Source organism: Trachinotus anak, unplaced genomic scaffold (assembly GCF_046630095.1).
Source record: "Trachinotus anak isolate AG129_WGS33_773 ecotype Australia unplaced genomic scaffold, CSIRO_AGI_Tana_v1 ptg000028l, whole genome shotgun sequence".
Taxonomy (NCBI): domain Eukaryota; kingdom Metazoa; phylum Chordata; class Actinopteri; order Carangiformes; family Carangidae; genus Trachinotus; species Trachinotus anak.
The window spans coordinates 21,040,772-21,056,908 of NW_027273879.1; the positions used below are offsets into that span (position 1 = coordinate 21,040,772).

The 16,137-nt window shown below is 40.6% G+C and overlaps 1 protein-coding gene across 2 annotated transcripts; it reads left to right on the forward strand.

Moving 5' to 3' along the window:
- The first annotated feature begins 4,904 nt into the window (after window positions 1–4,904).
- Window positions 4,905–13,747, forward strand: june (JunE proto-oncogene, AP-1 transcription factor subunit). 2 transcript variants are annotated; one of them, XM_071466590.1, is made up of 2 exons: window positions 4,905–4,991; window positions 8,977–13,747. In XM_071466590.1, exon 2 carries the CDS (start codon window positions 9,134–9,136, stop codon window positions 10,184–10,186), a length of 1,053 nt encoding a protein of 350 aa, XP_071322691.1. In that variant the 5' UTR covers window positions 4,905–4,991; window positions 8,977–9,133; the 3' UTR covers window positions 10,187–13,747. The 2 variants fall into 2 exon arrangements, with proteins under 2 accessions (XP_071322691.1, XP_071322692.1); XM_071466591.1 differs by lacking the exon at window positions 4,905–4,991 and adding an exon at window positions 4,998–5,222.
- The last annotated feature ends 2,390 nt before the right edge of the window (window positions 13,748–16,137 follow it).

Here is a 16,137-nt window from a genome sequence, read left to right on the forward strand (position 1 = left end):
CTTCCATGACGTCACCCAGAGGTTTCTGAATAGCAGTTTTGAAGCTCAGAGTGAGCTACTTCGCTGTTGCTATCTTGGCAGAGCCTGACTCCGCCTAACCCCAGGTTAATCTGAAAATGGGCAAAGAGGTGTGATGTCGGTTTGTGGCGCTCATACGCTCATCCACCTGTCACTCAAAACAGCCACGACCTCAATTGCGCAGAACATTAAGCCTTAATAAAATTTGAACAGGTGAGTTATATAAAATCTGGACATCTTAACATGGGAGTCTAGGGGATTGACTCACTTTTGGAGCCAGCCTCAAGTAGTCATTCTAGGAACAGCAGTTTTTGGGACTCATGTCTAGGCTACGTTTTTCAGCCACAGAGGCTGTTGCTTGGTATAAACCTAGTATATGGCTGGAGCATGTGTGGGTGCCAGCCGAGGACTTTAGGGCTACACCTGTTGTCACGGGCAGTCACGCAGCCACTGTGATATCCCAGCTGCTCAGGAGCTGCAGGAAAGTGGAAGAGCGTTTCCAATTCACTGAGCCTCACCTCCATCACAGCAAATAAACTACTTTCATTACTTGAGGTCAGTTATACCCTACACTGAACTCCCCAATAAACTGTTATCAAACTCCAATAAGAGAAACACTTGTAGGCTAATTTAGGATTTGGGAGGGTTAGTCTTCTGAAAGTCCTGTCGAATAAAGAGAATGAAATCTGTTGTATTTAATCAGGTTAAACCTGTACCATTTTCAGTACAAGATTTCTAAAACTCAGTTCAAAATCAAGTTTATAAGCACCTTTCATAAAATTAGAGATGCTCATTAAGTCTCAAGGTGACAAAATATTGTTAAGGTGCTGTGAGAGAAAAACCTCAAAAAGAACATTAGACTTTATGTGTCCATAAACATAAACATTAAATACAGAGAAAACAATCAATGAGTTAAAATCAATAGCACATGTATTTAATACATATCTGGAGATTTTTTAAAATAACATCTTACAATGCCGTGTCCAGTTCAGATTTCATCATATATGGGTCATAGTTTGTAATGTCTGGGCAACTACATCTCTGGATTCTGGGGTATTTTGCACAGTGCAAATGCCTCCACTTCCTCCTGCTGCAGTACCTCCAGCTTGTCATCCCTGTACACAATGACAATGGTCTCCGGTCTGACCAAGGATGTGCCCTTATCACAACATGTCGCGTAGTAGCTGCCTTTTTATCCAAAGAGACATCTAGAGAAGCCTCCCTCTTCCCCAAATGGTCTGGTAGCTCCTGTGTGTGGTAGTGACTTGTGGAGGAGCCTCCCACTTCTCCAGAATTACAGCATACTGCACTGTGTGGTCCAGGTCCTGGATGGCAGAGAAAAATGTCTCATCGTTGTGCATCTGGGCAGGTTGTCAGTCCTCGTATAGATGGGTTTGACACCAAACAAAAGAGTTATGGGAGCCTATCCAAACAGAGAGGCAGGGAACTTATGAGTTACTCAGCTGTTTGCCAATCTCAGGACCGGCAGCTTCATTATTCTCCTGCTCTGGTTCCACCTCCTCTGACATCTTATATTTTTCCACAAAAACACCTCTAACAGTAATTAAAGAGTTTATAGAACTTACATCTTTCATACAATAAACTGCCAAGTGTCCAAGGGTGACAGACAAATCATTAAAGTGATGTTATTTTCTATTTAGAAATCAATTTAAGTAAGAGTTTAAAGGATTAGGCTGGAGTCAGAATTTGGGTCCATGGACCCAGCCTGCCTTGTGTCAACAGTCCAGGCTGGTGGTGGTGTTATGATGTGGGGAATGTTTCCACACTTAATACCAGTCAGTCATGCTTCACTGTTGCAGAGTATTGTTGCTGACCAAGTGCTTCACTTTATGGACACAGTTTACCATATTTTAATGGCCACTTCCAGCAGAATAATGCTCCATGACGCAAAGCAAAACTCTTCTCACTCTGGTTTCATGAACATCACAGTGAGTTTCACTTCAAGACCCTACAAAAGTTTGGATCAAACAAACCTGCAGATGGTGAGGTGGTGAATTGGAGCATCATTAAACATGTAAAGATTACGTTTTTGTGTATGCCATTTGTATTTATGGATCCTATGCCCTATTAAATGAGACCCCAGATCTGAATCCAGCAAGAACGCAAGTGGCAACCTCCAGGACTTAAAAATGAAGCCAACACTGAAGTGCCAAGAAACCTGCAGTTCCTCTAATGACCACTAGAGTCTGGCTCTAACAGTGAGTCAGTCCCCATAGACTCCCATGTTCAAATGTCCAACTTTACAGCAGAAATAAACATGTTTAAAGCCTGGTACAAAAACTGTTCTGGTCTCTAGAGATAATTTCATAACAACTGTAGAGGGGGTGAATGTTTATATAACTCAGCTGTTTGAATTTTAATAAAGCTTAAAGTCCTGCATAACTGAGGGTGTGGTCTCTTTGAGTGACAGGTGGGTGAGTGTACGATTGCTACAAACCGGCATGCACCGAAGTCTCAGCTGCACACACACCCACCTCTTTGCCCATTTTGGGATTAGCCAGGAGTTAGGTGGAGTCAGGCACTGCCAAGACAGTGATGACAGAGTTTCAAAACCACTCTTCATAAACATACGGGTAATGCCACAGAGGCTACGTCCATATTTATTCACAACACCTTTGAGATGTTGTAGAGCAAGAGATCACCAGCCTGAAGGTGCATCTGATAAACCTGCAGAAATCATGCAATGTAATTATATCAGAATCTCAGAGGAGAGTTTCCAACATCTTGTGGATCCTTGACGTGAAGAACTGAGGCTGTTTGAGAGCTGAGTGAGGAACTACCCATGGTGTTCCCAAGTGCTGGGTGAGTGTATTTATTCTGAGGTGATCTCGATCAGAATGCTAAAGTAAGACGTCACAGTTACACGTCAAATCTCAACATAAATTTCACATGAACCCAAAGCATCAAATTAATGTTTGTTCAGTTGTTTTCTCCAACATGTTTTCCCTCCCCTGAAGGATGACTCAGTTCATCTCCTTCTGAACAGGCAGTGGACACATCAGTGTGTTTGTGTGTGTGTGTGTGTGTGTGTGTGTGTGTTGGCTGCTCCACCTACAGTAAGAACTATAATTACTTCACCCTGCCAAAGTAAACATTATCTGCCATTACACACACACACACAGGCGCACAAACACACAAGCACACACACACACACACACACACACACACACACACACACACACACAGCAGTTCTTTGTTGGTTGGTTTTCAGACTGTTTTGGGATAAAATATGAAAATAAACAGAAACAGCTTGATATCAGGATCTGATCAAACCTGCGTGATGACGCATTAATCAGCTGTTTGATTCTTCATTGAGTACACAACTGACTCACTGTACTTCTTTGTGTGTTGACTATTGTAGGCCTATTGGCTACCACTGAGGTCGCAGAGGTCATGTCCTCTGTATTGTTTCAGAGAACAGGAAAATCAAAATGACCAGAGGAGTTCTCTTTGTGTGATTAGATCATAGAGCAACTGGAATGATGCTCCACCACTTTGTTTTCTCCAAGTGAGGAAATCGAATATTCTCTGTTCACATGATCCACTTGAATGTACTTTTTTTTAAGTGCCTGAAGATCCAATTGATTCACACATTGAGTAACACATAATAAAGTTTTCCACCATAAAAGCTGATGCTTGCTCTCGCTAGCTTCTGAACAGTACAGTGAATTAAAGGTCCACACAGTCTAAAGGTAGATGTCCATGTGTTTGTGATTATAAAGCAGGTCTAGGTTCTATATTAATACTGAGAAAGTATCAAAGCCTCAGTCCACAGAGAAATGCACACAGCCTGTATTCAGAAACTGAGCCTTAAAACCAGCCGTCAGGACTTCTGGAACTTTGTGATGTCACAACAAAGCAGTCACCACCCTCAGCCACGGCCCAAACCCCACCCACCTGGACCCACCATCCAACTTTGCAGGATTTGGTTTCTCTGAGTGTTTACCTGAAATCTGCTATATTTTTACTTGATCAAATCAATCAGCCAATCAGAGGCTCATTTACGCTCAGGACACAGACTTCATATCAGACTGAGCGACCCTCTGCTGCAAACACACACTTCTCTGCTCCGTTTATCGTAGAGGTTATATCACACATGACAGCTGCTAGATGTACACAAACCTTGCATTATGCCGGCACCTTATGTTTTTCAGGCAGCTACCTTCACATTTCTTTTCTTGGTCCTCATCTTGAGCTGGAAGACTTCTTTTTGAGAAGCCCCATATTCAGTAGTCAGCTAATTTTTAGTATGAGCAACAAAAAATGACATAAGTTTTGAAAAATAAATAAATGCATAAACAAGTAATTCAATACAAAACAAATGCAAAGTAAAAAAAATCTGGTAATGAAAAAAACGCTATTTCTGTATTTATACTTTCATTATTTTATTTATTCGTACCTCTTTTATGGCTTTTTTTTCATAAAGCAATCTAGTGATTTTTAGTACAAACCTTAACTATTTTTCATAAAGGAGAGTCACAGACTCACATAGACTCATTTCACTCAAATCTGTTTTATAATGACTGTAATATAACAGTGGTATGAGGCTTCAGTGGAAAAACCTCAACAAAAAATATGCATGAATTTCTTTATTATTTACGTATTTATTTTGAGAACCATCCCATCACCCCGGAAAATAATATCGCGGCCCCCACGTGGGGTCCCGAACCTCAGGTTGACCCACCGGTCAGATTAAAAATAATTAAATTCAAAGCAAATAATATAATAATTCAGACATGACCATAAAAATTAATTACTTCATTAGAAAATGTGCTAATAAGCTAATGGACAGAAAACGTCAGAGTGAGTCACTTTATGATACAGAGAGAGAGAGAGAGACAGAGAGAGAGAGAGAGAGAGAGAGAGAGACAGAGAGAGAGAGAGTTCAGTCTCTCTCTCTTTGACTCACTCTGTCTGTTCTCGGACCGCTCAGCAGCTCTCTGTCTTTCTCTGTGAGTATTAACCTTCATCACACACTATCATTGTCCACATGAAGACTGTGAGGTTGTGTTGTGTTGTGATGTGGCGTGTCAGGCGAGCCGCTGTCCGGGCGCTAGTTTGTCCGGATGCTTGTGAATCCATCAGCAGCGCTGCCGCGCTCCGTTCAGTCTCCGTCTGAAGTTATCGTACCGGCGCCGTTAGACTCCACTACACCCTAACCCCAAGGAGGGAGCCTGATATATGTATGATTACATTATATTACATTTTAACGTTTGACTATATTCTGTGACTGTTTTATGTATGTGGTTTTTTTAATGTGGCTGCTGGAGGTGGAGCCGATTTGAAGTATTTGATACACTGTTGGATTGTTTAAATTCTAAAAATGAATCGCATTTTATTAACTGATCATTTTGTTTGTATGTGAATTCAGTATCTAGGTAAATTAAATCCAGTAAAATGTCCAGTACTTTATTTTGAAATGTAGTCAAGTATAAAGTAGCAGAAATAAGAAACAATCTGCTCAGGAAAAAAAACAATAACCTCAGGGTAGAGGTGCTGATATTCACTCAGTGCAGAAATATCCCATGAATGTATGTGTTGTTAGATAAGTAAGAAGACATGCTGATGTTGGAGGTCATTTAGAAACACAGATGTCATTACGGGGTTCGTCCACCAGAGAGCACTGACTGGTGGTGCAGGCAGTGTGGCCAATGTGAAATCCCACCCTGATATTGCAAGATACTTTTACATTAACTATCTATGACAATATGAAAATTCTGTTGTTTCTGTGTCATATGGTGGAGAGCTGTGGCTCTTGAACATAACTCACTGATCACTGAGGCAAACAGATGTCTGAGTTCAGCTGAGGGTGACCATTCAGCTGGTGATTATCAGACCAACTTCAACCTGCTGTTAAATTATCGTCATACATGCTAAATACAAGTGATGTGTGAAAAAATATAATGCAAAGTGTGAGAACTTGTAGAACAAAAATCAGAAATAATATGTTTGAATGTAACAGGCTGAACCAATCAGAAATCAGAAGGTGAAGTGCTCTTTTGCTATGCTGTTAGATAAACTATGTCACAGCAAGTCAGGAAGTTTGTTATCAAAGCTGATTAAGGAGTAAATCACTGCCACCGAACCTCACATCTTTTATGCGTAGTAGCTAAATGAGAGTGAATGTGCACTTTACTTTCAAGCCTCATTTGCAGTCTTTGAAATCTTGCCTGCATATGAGTATTTAAGCTAAATAGCTAGTTATCCAGCAGAGTTAAAGTTAGAGAAAAGGTGCATTCACTCTCATTTTGCTTCTACATGTTATAAGGAATGCGAGGTTTTGGTGGCGTGCGTTTTTTTGTGCGTTTTTTAAATTCTTTAATCAGAATCAGAATCAGAATCGGTTTTATTGCCAAGTATGTTTCCACATACAAGGAATTTTTGCTGGTGATTGGTGCAATTGGGGATCAGGGGGATCAGTGACAGTGGGGGGGGGGGGGTGTCGATTAATACTAATCACAGTATTAATCGACCAAAACACAGCGTTGTTAGAGACTTGATGTTCCATAGCTGATCTAACTCCGCAGACACGGACGACAGCAGAGCAGTAGAACACTTTGTCCTCTGATTTCTGATTGGTTTGCAACACATTTGTTGCAAGACGTGTTGCAAAAGTGGAGGCGCACAGATTTGTCACTTTGTGATGCAAGAGTACACATCTGTGAACTTGCAGTGATGGATTCCAGAGGTTGTAATAACAGAGTTGTGGCTGAAGTGGAAAAATGGCCTCAAGTTAAATAAATAAGTAAATGTTGGTTACAAGTTTGTAGCTGTCATTGTAGTTCTCGATCTACACATTTGTGACTTCACCTTTGGACATTTTCAACATACAAAATGTGCTTTGTTTTTTCTGTGACTTCAAATTTCAAACATACAAGTTCACATTTTGTTCTACAAGTTCTCACATTTTCCTACAAATTTACCTTCATACATTCTGTCTCCCCTTCCCCTTGAAAGCTCATGCTTGTTCCCTGATGTGCCGCTCTGATTCACTCTCAGGAAGCGAATGTTTGAGATGATGATGGACCTGAGCTGAGTCAGATCCTCACACGTCTCAGCTCACGGGCAGTTCAGTTACTGGATGACAGAGTGTGTGGCCTTTACTGTGTGATGGGGCCTCTGCTCTTAGGATTCTTTTAGGATAGGTTTACAATTTTCCAGTTCACACTAGTCATATGTCCACATATGCTCATGTTCAGTTTTAATTGTTTTTTTTTTTGGATACTGACTGACTGCTACTGACCCCCTCCTAATGAAGGACAAAGCTACAGTCCTCACTCTGTGTAAAAATGAATATATATGAGGCTGAAGCCGTTTGACTTAGACAAATCAACTGGCAATTTTCCACAGTTACAATTTCTTTAGTACCAAATTCCCTTTTTGTGTTAGTCTGCAACACTGACGCACAAAGTGTGGACAGGAGGATCGATTACAGTAGCCAGTAACTCTGTCGCTGTATATGTGAAGAACCTCTGCTTTAATGTTATCAAAACCTCTTTAACAACATGAAGTTGCTCTTTTTTGGAAGCAGCTCCTCCACAGCAGAGCCAGCAGCAGTTACTGATACTCTCACCTTCAGCTGTGCATCGTCAGCATGTTGCAATATCATTAAAACTTTTTTTATTGACATAAAAATGTATTCTGGCATTTTCATGAACAGTAGGATATGGTACACCTCTGTCTGTTCAGTGTGAATGGAAAAATTATTCATAATTCTATAAGAACGACATTAAGGGAGCATTGTAGAAAAATGTTGTTGTTATGTACTCAAATGCCCTTAAAAGATATTTTATTTTTACTTAAAAATAAAGGAGTGCGGCACTCTGCCATGAACACAACATTTCTGTATTTTTCCCTGCTCCATGTTGGGTTTGCTAACATTTAACATTTAACAGTTATGGTGTTGTTTGTTCATGTTGCCAGACTAGTGTCAATCAAATTTGATCAAACCAAACCACACAGTCCTGATCAACAGACTGTTGGCTTTTTAGTCACAAACATTATATAAATACTTAAAGGGACCCTCTAGAGTTTTTGATCACTAGTAGCAGAATGAAGCAACGGCTTTAGAGCATCCCCATTTGTAGATGTGTCTCACACACACAAACACACACACACACACATACACACACACACACACACATTCCCGCTGCCTGTTTTACACCATCCCCAGCTCCTCCTGTCCACACATCAACATGTCTCTGAGCCCCAACCACAGCTAGCTTCACGTGTACGTAGAAAAACCGCTGCTTCTTTCCTTTGGACAAAAGAATGGGATGTAGTCATAGGAACCTCCAAGTAATGTTCTCCACATTTTAAAAATAGCTTTAAAGGAACCATCAGTGAAATGTTCCCTGGCATTGGTGACCGTGTGGAACCGTGACAGAACATTATGAGAACATTAGTTAGGAACCTTAAAGGGGATATTACAGAAATGTTTCTAGTTTAATTTAGTGGATGTCAAATACTCAAAATGACAAAAAAGAGGAAAGTTCCTGAAAAATATAAAATGTGTGAATTCTGTGTTATTAGAGAAAATATGAATATAATAAAAATGAAAATAAAAATCTAAAATTGAAAATTACAGAACAACATAAAGACATTGATGTATAAAGATCCTGAGTGTTTGTGAATGATAGTTTGACACCACAGAGGTCTTGAACTGGACAGTGAACAGTTAACGTTATGCTTGAGACAGAGAAACAGAAATTGAGAGAAAACAGTGGAACTAACAGTATTACACAATAGAGCGTGATTTTCCAATCAGAAAAAACACACAACATGTAGAGAAATACAGACACAAACGCACACAGGGTGAGAGAGAGGCAGAGAGAGATAGAGCGGTAGCATCAGCAGCACTTCACAGTTTACACCTCAGTAATCTCTGTCCTCATGGTCCTCCTCTCCCTCTCACAGATATGTTTGTTTTTCCTGCAGGGACTCGTCATCTCTTCTTCTTCTTCTTGTCTTCGTTTCTTCATCTCTTCATCCTGCCCTCATCCTTCAGCTGCTGACGTCAGTGGAACATTTCAATCTCCTCTGATATTCAGGTTAATCTAATTATGAAGATTTCCTTTGAGACGCTTCTTCGTCAATGATGGCCAAGATGGAGACTCCTTTCTACCACGACGACTCTCCCACTGTCTCCGGCTACAGCCAGATCGCCGAATACGAGCGTTACTCGGGGAACAAGATGCTGATAAGTAAGAAGGCCATGTCAGTGGCCAGCGGTCATCACTTCCCCAGCGGTGGTGTGGCAGGAGGGAGGGGCGGGAACCCCAACAACCTGGGACTTGCTGGCAACAGCTCCCTGATGACATCGGCTGTATCTTCAGCAGCGTCCTCCGCAGACATGAACCTGCTGAAGCTGTCATCCCCCGACCTGGAGCACCTGATCATCCAGTCCAACCAAGGACTGGTCACCACAAGCCCTGTGCCCAACCCCACCAACCCCTTCATCTACCGCAGCCAGGCCACCAATGAGCAAGAAGGATTTGCTGATGGCTTCGTCAAAGCACTGGCAGACCTTCACAAGCAGAACCAGCTGGTTGGAGGTGGCCCCATGTCCCCGTCCTCATCCTGCACTGTCTCCCTGCAGGCATCCTACCAGAGGAACCTGATGTCCAGTGGTGACATGCCGGTATACACCAACCTCAACAGCTACAACCCAGGCCAGATGCCATACTCCTCGGGGCAGATAGGATATGGTGGTGGCTCAGGCAGTGGCGGCGGTGGAGCCCCTCAGCCACACACCCGAGGCCTGGATGCCCCTCAGACTGTCCCTGAGGTTCCTCACCCACCAGGCGAGCCTATGTCCCCACCCTCCCTCTCCCCGATTGACCTGGAGACGCAGGAGCGAATCAAAGCGGAACGCAAGAAGCTCCGCAACCGCATCGCTGCATCCAAGTGTCGCAAGCGGAAGTTGGAGCGGATATCACGGCTGGAGGAGAAGGTGAAGGTTCTCAAGACCCAAAACTCAGACCTGGCCTCCACTGCCGCCATGCTGAGGGAGCAGGTTGCTCAGCTCAAACAGAAGGTCATGAGTCACGTCACCAATGGCTGCCAGATCACTGTCGGCTCAGCTGCTGCCACCAAGTCTGGAGGTGGAGGAGGGGGAGGCACTTGCAGTGAGGACTCCAGCTGCTGAGCAGACAGGACACGGGGAGAATGAGGGAGAGATTTTACTATTTTGGCTTTTACTCGTGCTCTTGGTCAGAGCAAGCAGAGAGCAAGTGGCTCGGTGTCAATGATGCCTCAACTAGACCAATGGATGTTTAATGGGATTTATGTTGCCCGACAGTAAATCACAGTCAATCATCCAGCCAGAGGAGGCAGAGCTTAGAGGAGACTGAAGAGGGGCTGAGTCCCTGACGTGAGCAAAGGTCAAACTTTGGATGAGTTGGAATTTTGACTGTGAATATTCAAACAACAAATGGAAACACACTGAATTCAGAGACTGTTCAGCAGCAGAGTCTGACACTCAGAGGTGTGTGTGTGTGTGTGTGTGTGCGTGTGAAGAGACACCAAACATTTATTCGACAGCAGTTTCCAGCTGTTGACAATATTCTTTATTTTCAGATATCAGTAAACAAACTGTTCTGAAAACAGGAAATAACTTTCCAGCACTGGTAAATATTTTATTTATAGTAAAAAATGTCACTGAATCAGAGTTGAGAGGATCCCTCATAAAACACAATCACATAATCAGACTACTAACTGCAGCACAGAGGCTGTGAGAGGAATTTTCTAATTGCAATTTACACTAATCAGAGTTTTTTATTCAAATTCCTCAAATCCAGCAAACGCCTCACTCTAAATGGCCAATGCTGCAGTTTGTTTGGTAATCTGATTACTGTAATCTGCTTACTTTTATTTCTTGATAATCTAAGCATGTGTTCATGCAGATAAGTTAACCGTCAATTTACAAAAATGTCCAGCTGTCTGGTGTTTCGGCTGTCGTCTGGAGGAACCTCTTTCTGGGAACAGAACTGAAGGAAACGAGGACATCTGACATCTGAATTCAGTTAACATGTGCAAAACCGGCACATATTTATTTAGTCTGTTTCCAGTTTCAAAATCCAGATTAATGAGGTTTAATCTCTCACTTTTAACATCTGATTTTTATTTTTTACTTTTTAACAAATAACAAATAAAATCCTGATATGAGGAGAGAATTTCTCTTAAACTCAACAGCAGCTCTAGATTCTCTTAAATAATTTCAGATGTATTTGACTGATTGTTGATTTATATTTTCTGCAGCACTGGACATAAATGAAGATGAAAAATGTCAGTGTCACTGTGAACATGACGTGTTTTATATCTTCTTTATTCTCATTTCATAACAACGCTGAACAAACAAGATATGACTGTTGAATAATATTCATTATTCTGATGACAATAATAATGTTAATAATATGCCTGTTATTCCTTTACTCATATGGTTTGGTTGTTTGCAGGTTATATAGAAGCCCACCTCTAACCCCCATCAGCAGTATTTTACCATCATTTCATCTTAAATCACTTTGATTTATTCTTACAGTGTGAAGCTTGAGGCCCAGTCTGTGATCATGAATGTACATCAAAATATATACGAGGAATAATCCACTCAGAGCCATGCAGTTGTGAAAAAATAATACCCTCTGGGCTGTGTACATTTATATGAAAATAATTCTTGCTGTAGAGATGAGGTCCTTAGGTCATTCAGGTGTTCCTTATGTATTTGAGGAGGCTGTAGAGGTCTTTGAAGGGGTTTCTGAGGTCCTTGAAGGGGTTTCTGAGGTCCTGGAGGAGTGGATCCTTGAGGGGGTTGAAGAGGGTTGTTAAGGGAATAGTAAAGGTCTTTGAATGGGCTCCTGTGATCCTGGATGGTCTCCTGAGATCCTTGAGAGGGTTGTGGAGATACTTCAGGGAGTTCCTGGATACGTGGAGTAGGTTGTATTTGTCCTTGAGTGAGAGAACTTCTAATGGAGCCTGAAACATCAATGCCATTGCCATTGTTACATTCAGTTTAATATACTGTATAATGGTACTTTTGACTTTAGACCTTAAATTTGTTTCAAATGTCTGCATGTATCACTTTCACAGATACCTGACAGCCAATCAGAAATCTTGGTTCTGTGATTGTGAGTGCATTACTGTTTGATAACTGCACACTTTTGGATTTTCTTACTTAAGTTATTTGTGTGAGTACACCTTTGATATACATTCAGTGAGCACTTTACTAGGAACACCACACCAACACTGTGTAGTTCCTCTCTTGGCTCTCAAACAGCCTCAGTTCTTCATGGCACTGATTCCATGAGATGTTGGAAACCTTATTTTTGAGATTCCTCCAGATTTGCCAGATGTACATTCATGTTGCCAAGCTCCTGTTCCACCACATCCCAAAGATGTTCTACTGGATTCGGATCTGGAGTCTGGGGAGGCCACTGAAGTTCACTGAGATGACTTTTGCTTTGTGATATGGAGCATTATCCTGCTTGAAGTAGCCATGAGGAGATGGTAAACTGGCCATAAAGGGATGAACGTGGTCAGCAACAATACTGACTGACAGACTGTGGCATTAAAACCACGGTTGCGTGGTATTAAGGGCCAATCTAGAAAACATTTTCCACACCATAACACCACCACCAGCCTGGACTGTTGACACAAGGCAGGTTGGGTCCATGTATTCATGCTGTTGACACCAAATTCTGACCCTACCTTCTGCTGCTTCCAGATCCATCAGACCAGGCTTTGTTTTTCCAGTCTTTAACTGGTCCAGTGTTGATGAGTGCTGATGTGGTCTTCTGCTGTTGTAGGTCATCCACCTCAAGGTTGGATGCGTTGTTCATTCTCAGAAGCTTTTCTGCTCAACACAGTTGTAAAAAGTGGTCATCTGAGTTACCGTAGCTGTTCTGTCAGCTCTAACCAGTCTGGCCGAGGATATCACCACCGCCTCCCCAACACTGACATAGTACCAATCAGGTATTTTATTCAGGTATTATATTGAAGGAGTTTCTGCCACATGATTGGCTGATTGGATAATTGCATGAATAAGCAGGTTTACAGGTGTTCCTAACAGTCCTTGGTGAGTGTTTACTTGGTCTTTAATATCAAAGCACGTATTCAATAAACAAAATATAAGGTAAATAAATTGTTATTCATACGGTGTGTTGATTGGTATTTATTACACATTGTCACCCATGAAGCTTATGTTCCCTTTCTACTTTTGGACTCTGTTTTGTAAGGACTTTAGTGTCCAGTAAACATGTCTATATCATGTTACAGTTTTAATATTACGTCTGTCAGATAGAAAAACATATAACTGCAAATAAATAAAACAAAAAAGTGAGCAATTAAAAAAATTTATAAAAAAGTTAAAATCTGCGACATCAGAGATCATGAATACTCGTGGAAGAAAAGAACAGTCTCAGTTGCGTTTTCTGTCTGACAATAAACATGAGACTTTCAAAAATACAGTTAGTGAGCGTCAATCAAATATTTTGTACTTGAACGAGGCTTTTGACATCGCTAATGATTCTATTTTTGTACAAATGTATAATAGTTGTTATTAATATACTGAAATGTGTGTGGACAATCTGATTTCATCAAACATTTTGTCTCTATTTATTATGAATATCTTTTGTTATACAGATATGTTTGTTTCTTTCACACTGTTCTACTGTGTTGAGATGTTTGTGTAAATATATCAGTGATGAAATATTCACCTGCTGATGGTTTGCTTCTTTTAATTTATGGTTCTGAGGTCAAAAGCCCTGATGTCTAATAACTGGTGTAGACAGGCAGGACTCACTGATTTTAGCAAGGTATCAGAAATTTCACAAAAAAGGATTAAAAATCTGACAAAATGCACATTTTTGTGTTTAAACTGTCAGAACTTGATGGATCCTGGTGTCACATTGAGAAATTTGGGGATTATTGTGATTACAGGGTACTTCAAGCACTTCCTTCTTATGAAGCTTCCTGGTTTTGCTTTTACTGTAAAATGAGACACTGGACAGAGCCAAATGAATCCTGATGACATAAAAACCCAGCAGGGTTGGATTAATTGTAATTTATGTATGTGTGTAATTACAGTAAATATACTTATATAGAAATAAATATAACATTTATTAAGAAGCCTGGAGCCAAAAGGTAAATGGATAGTAAACATTCCAGTGACAAACAACATACAAGTAACAGTAAGAATCAGTGTGCAGGCATCACACCCTGAAAAGAAAGAGGGTTAGTATACATGTCTGCACACACTGTGTTGTGTCTTTCAATATTTTAATATGAATTAATGATAAAAAGCTGCTACTTGTAACTGCTAACAGCTACAGCCAGGGACCCATTTGAGACAATGGGCTTCTGGACACAGCATGTAAAAGGCTCCCCACCCCTCCAGACTGTGTCTGTCTGTGTAGTCGTTTTGTGTCTCTTTGTGGTCATTTGATTGGCTGTCCAACAAGACGCAAGAAAATTACAACATAAAAATGTTACTGAAGAACAAGTGAGAAACCAATCAGGAATAACCTGATAATTAATGAGTTGTTAATGTGTAGCTGCAGATTAATTACAAACTGACTTGATGAGTCATTAGAAAACTACATGTATGAATCATTAGGTAATGATTGGTTCAGAGGTATCTGAAACAGAGTAATGATGACTTTCTTCATCACTGTCTTCATAAGTCGTCCCTGATTATCTCTGAATCAGTAGCTGAGCAGCACAAACTAGTAACGACTCATTCATTACTCATTACTTACTCATTAGTTACGCTTTATTTGCACCCCTCCACCCCCAAGTGAAGTGGCCCCCTTTACAGAGTAGTCACTGAATAGTCGCTCATTAATTCACATGGATACGTATATAGTGTAAGTATACACACATTTATATGCAGAAGGCTGGTGAATTAACCAATCACTTTTTTATTTATAGTGGGGCATGCTATTGTAATGTTTCTTATGTCGAATGTTTTCATGTGGATTATTTCTTTACTTCTTTAGATCTTTGTTCACACAAGCTGCTAATTTTAAACTCGTTATGAATGAGAAAAATACATTTTTCTCACTTCTCTGTGAGTTTTTAAACATTTTAAAGGTTATTCACAGCCGCTAGATGTCACATGACACCACTAGCATTTAAGACCAAAACAAATGCTTTGTTAACAAACTGGCCTCCCGTCTTGTTCTCAACACTAAAGACACTAGAAGCACAACTGAATAAAGTTACCCTGTGTACACACGAGACAACAAAAAAGCAATCCTGCCACAACCATTAGCCCACGCTACTGTTGCTGCAATATTCTCCACAGCATTGCTGACAGTTAGCCAGCTAGCAAAAGCAACATTTGCCGAACACATTGATAATATTTGTAACAGCAAGTTAGCTAATTTTACATGTCTACAGTAGCCGGTCGCTAATAAAAATATTATGTAGCATCAAGTTACTCACACACCAAGGAGAAGAAAAGCCAGTTCTGAGTTAAGCTGGAGCCTTTTAGCAACTCATGGGGTTCTCCTCTCAGCCAGACCAGTATTGACTCTGTGGTTGGACTTGAGAAGAAATTCAGCCTTGGACTCATCTGCTGGGACTGGCTGCATGATTGATTCTGACGGAGCCGATAAAAACCTAAAAAACTTGACTTTCTGTGGTCTTAGCTCTTGAGTGAAAGAAATTCTGGAAGGTTGCTTTCACCTGAAAGCTGCGACACCATTACTCCAGTATATCTTAGAAATTACATGTTGTTGTTTGCTGCTATATTATTGTTTAAAATCTACTTGTATAACCTTTAAGCGGTATTATTCATACAAGCAACTCAAATCATCATGAATTTTCATTCTAGTAGGTGTTTAGGCCTACTGTAAAAATTATATAGCTTATGTACTAAAAACAACATGTCTTTTTTCTTTTTTTTAAAAAAAAAAAAAAAAGCTCTGACTTTAAAGATCCTGTAAAGCAAATTCACAGCTTTGTTTATAAAATCAATATATATGTTGGAGAACTATTCCTGAAAACGTGTGAATCATGTGAAACTGGTGTGGTACTGAATTGTGCAGTTATATGTTAAACTGTGTTTCATAATTTTTGCATTGACCATTTTTTCAGGCGGGG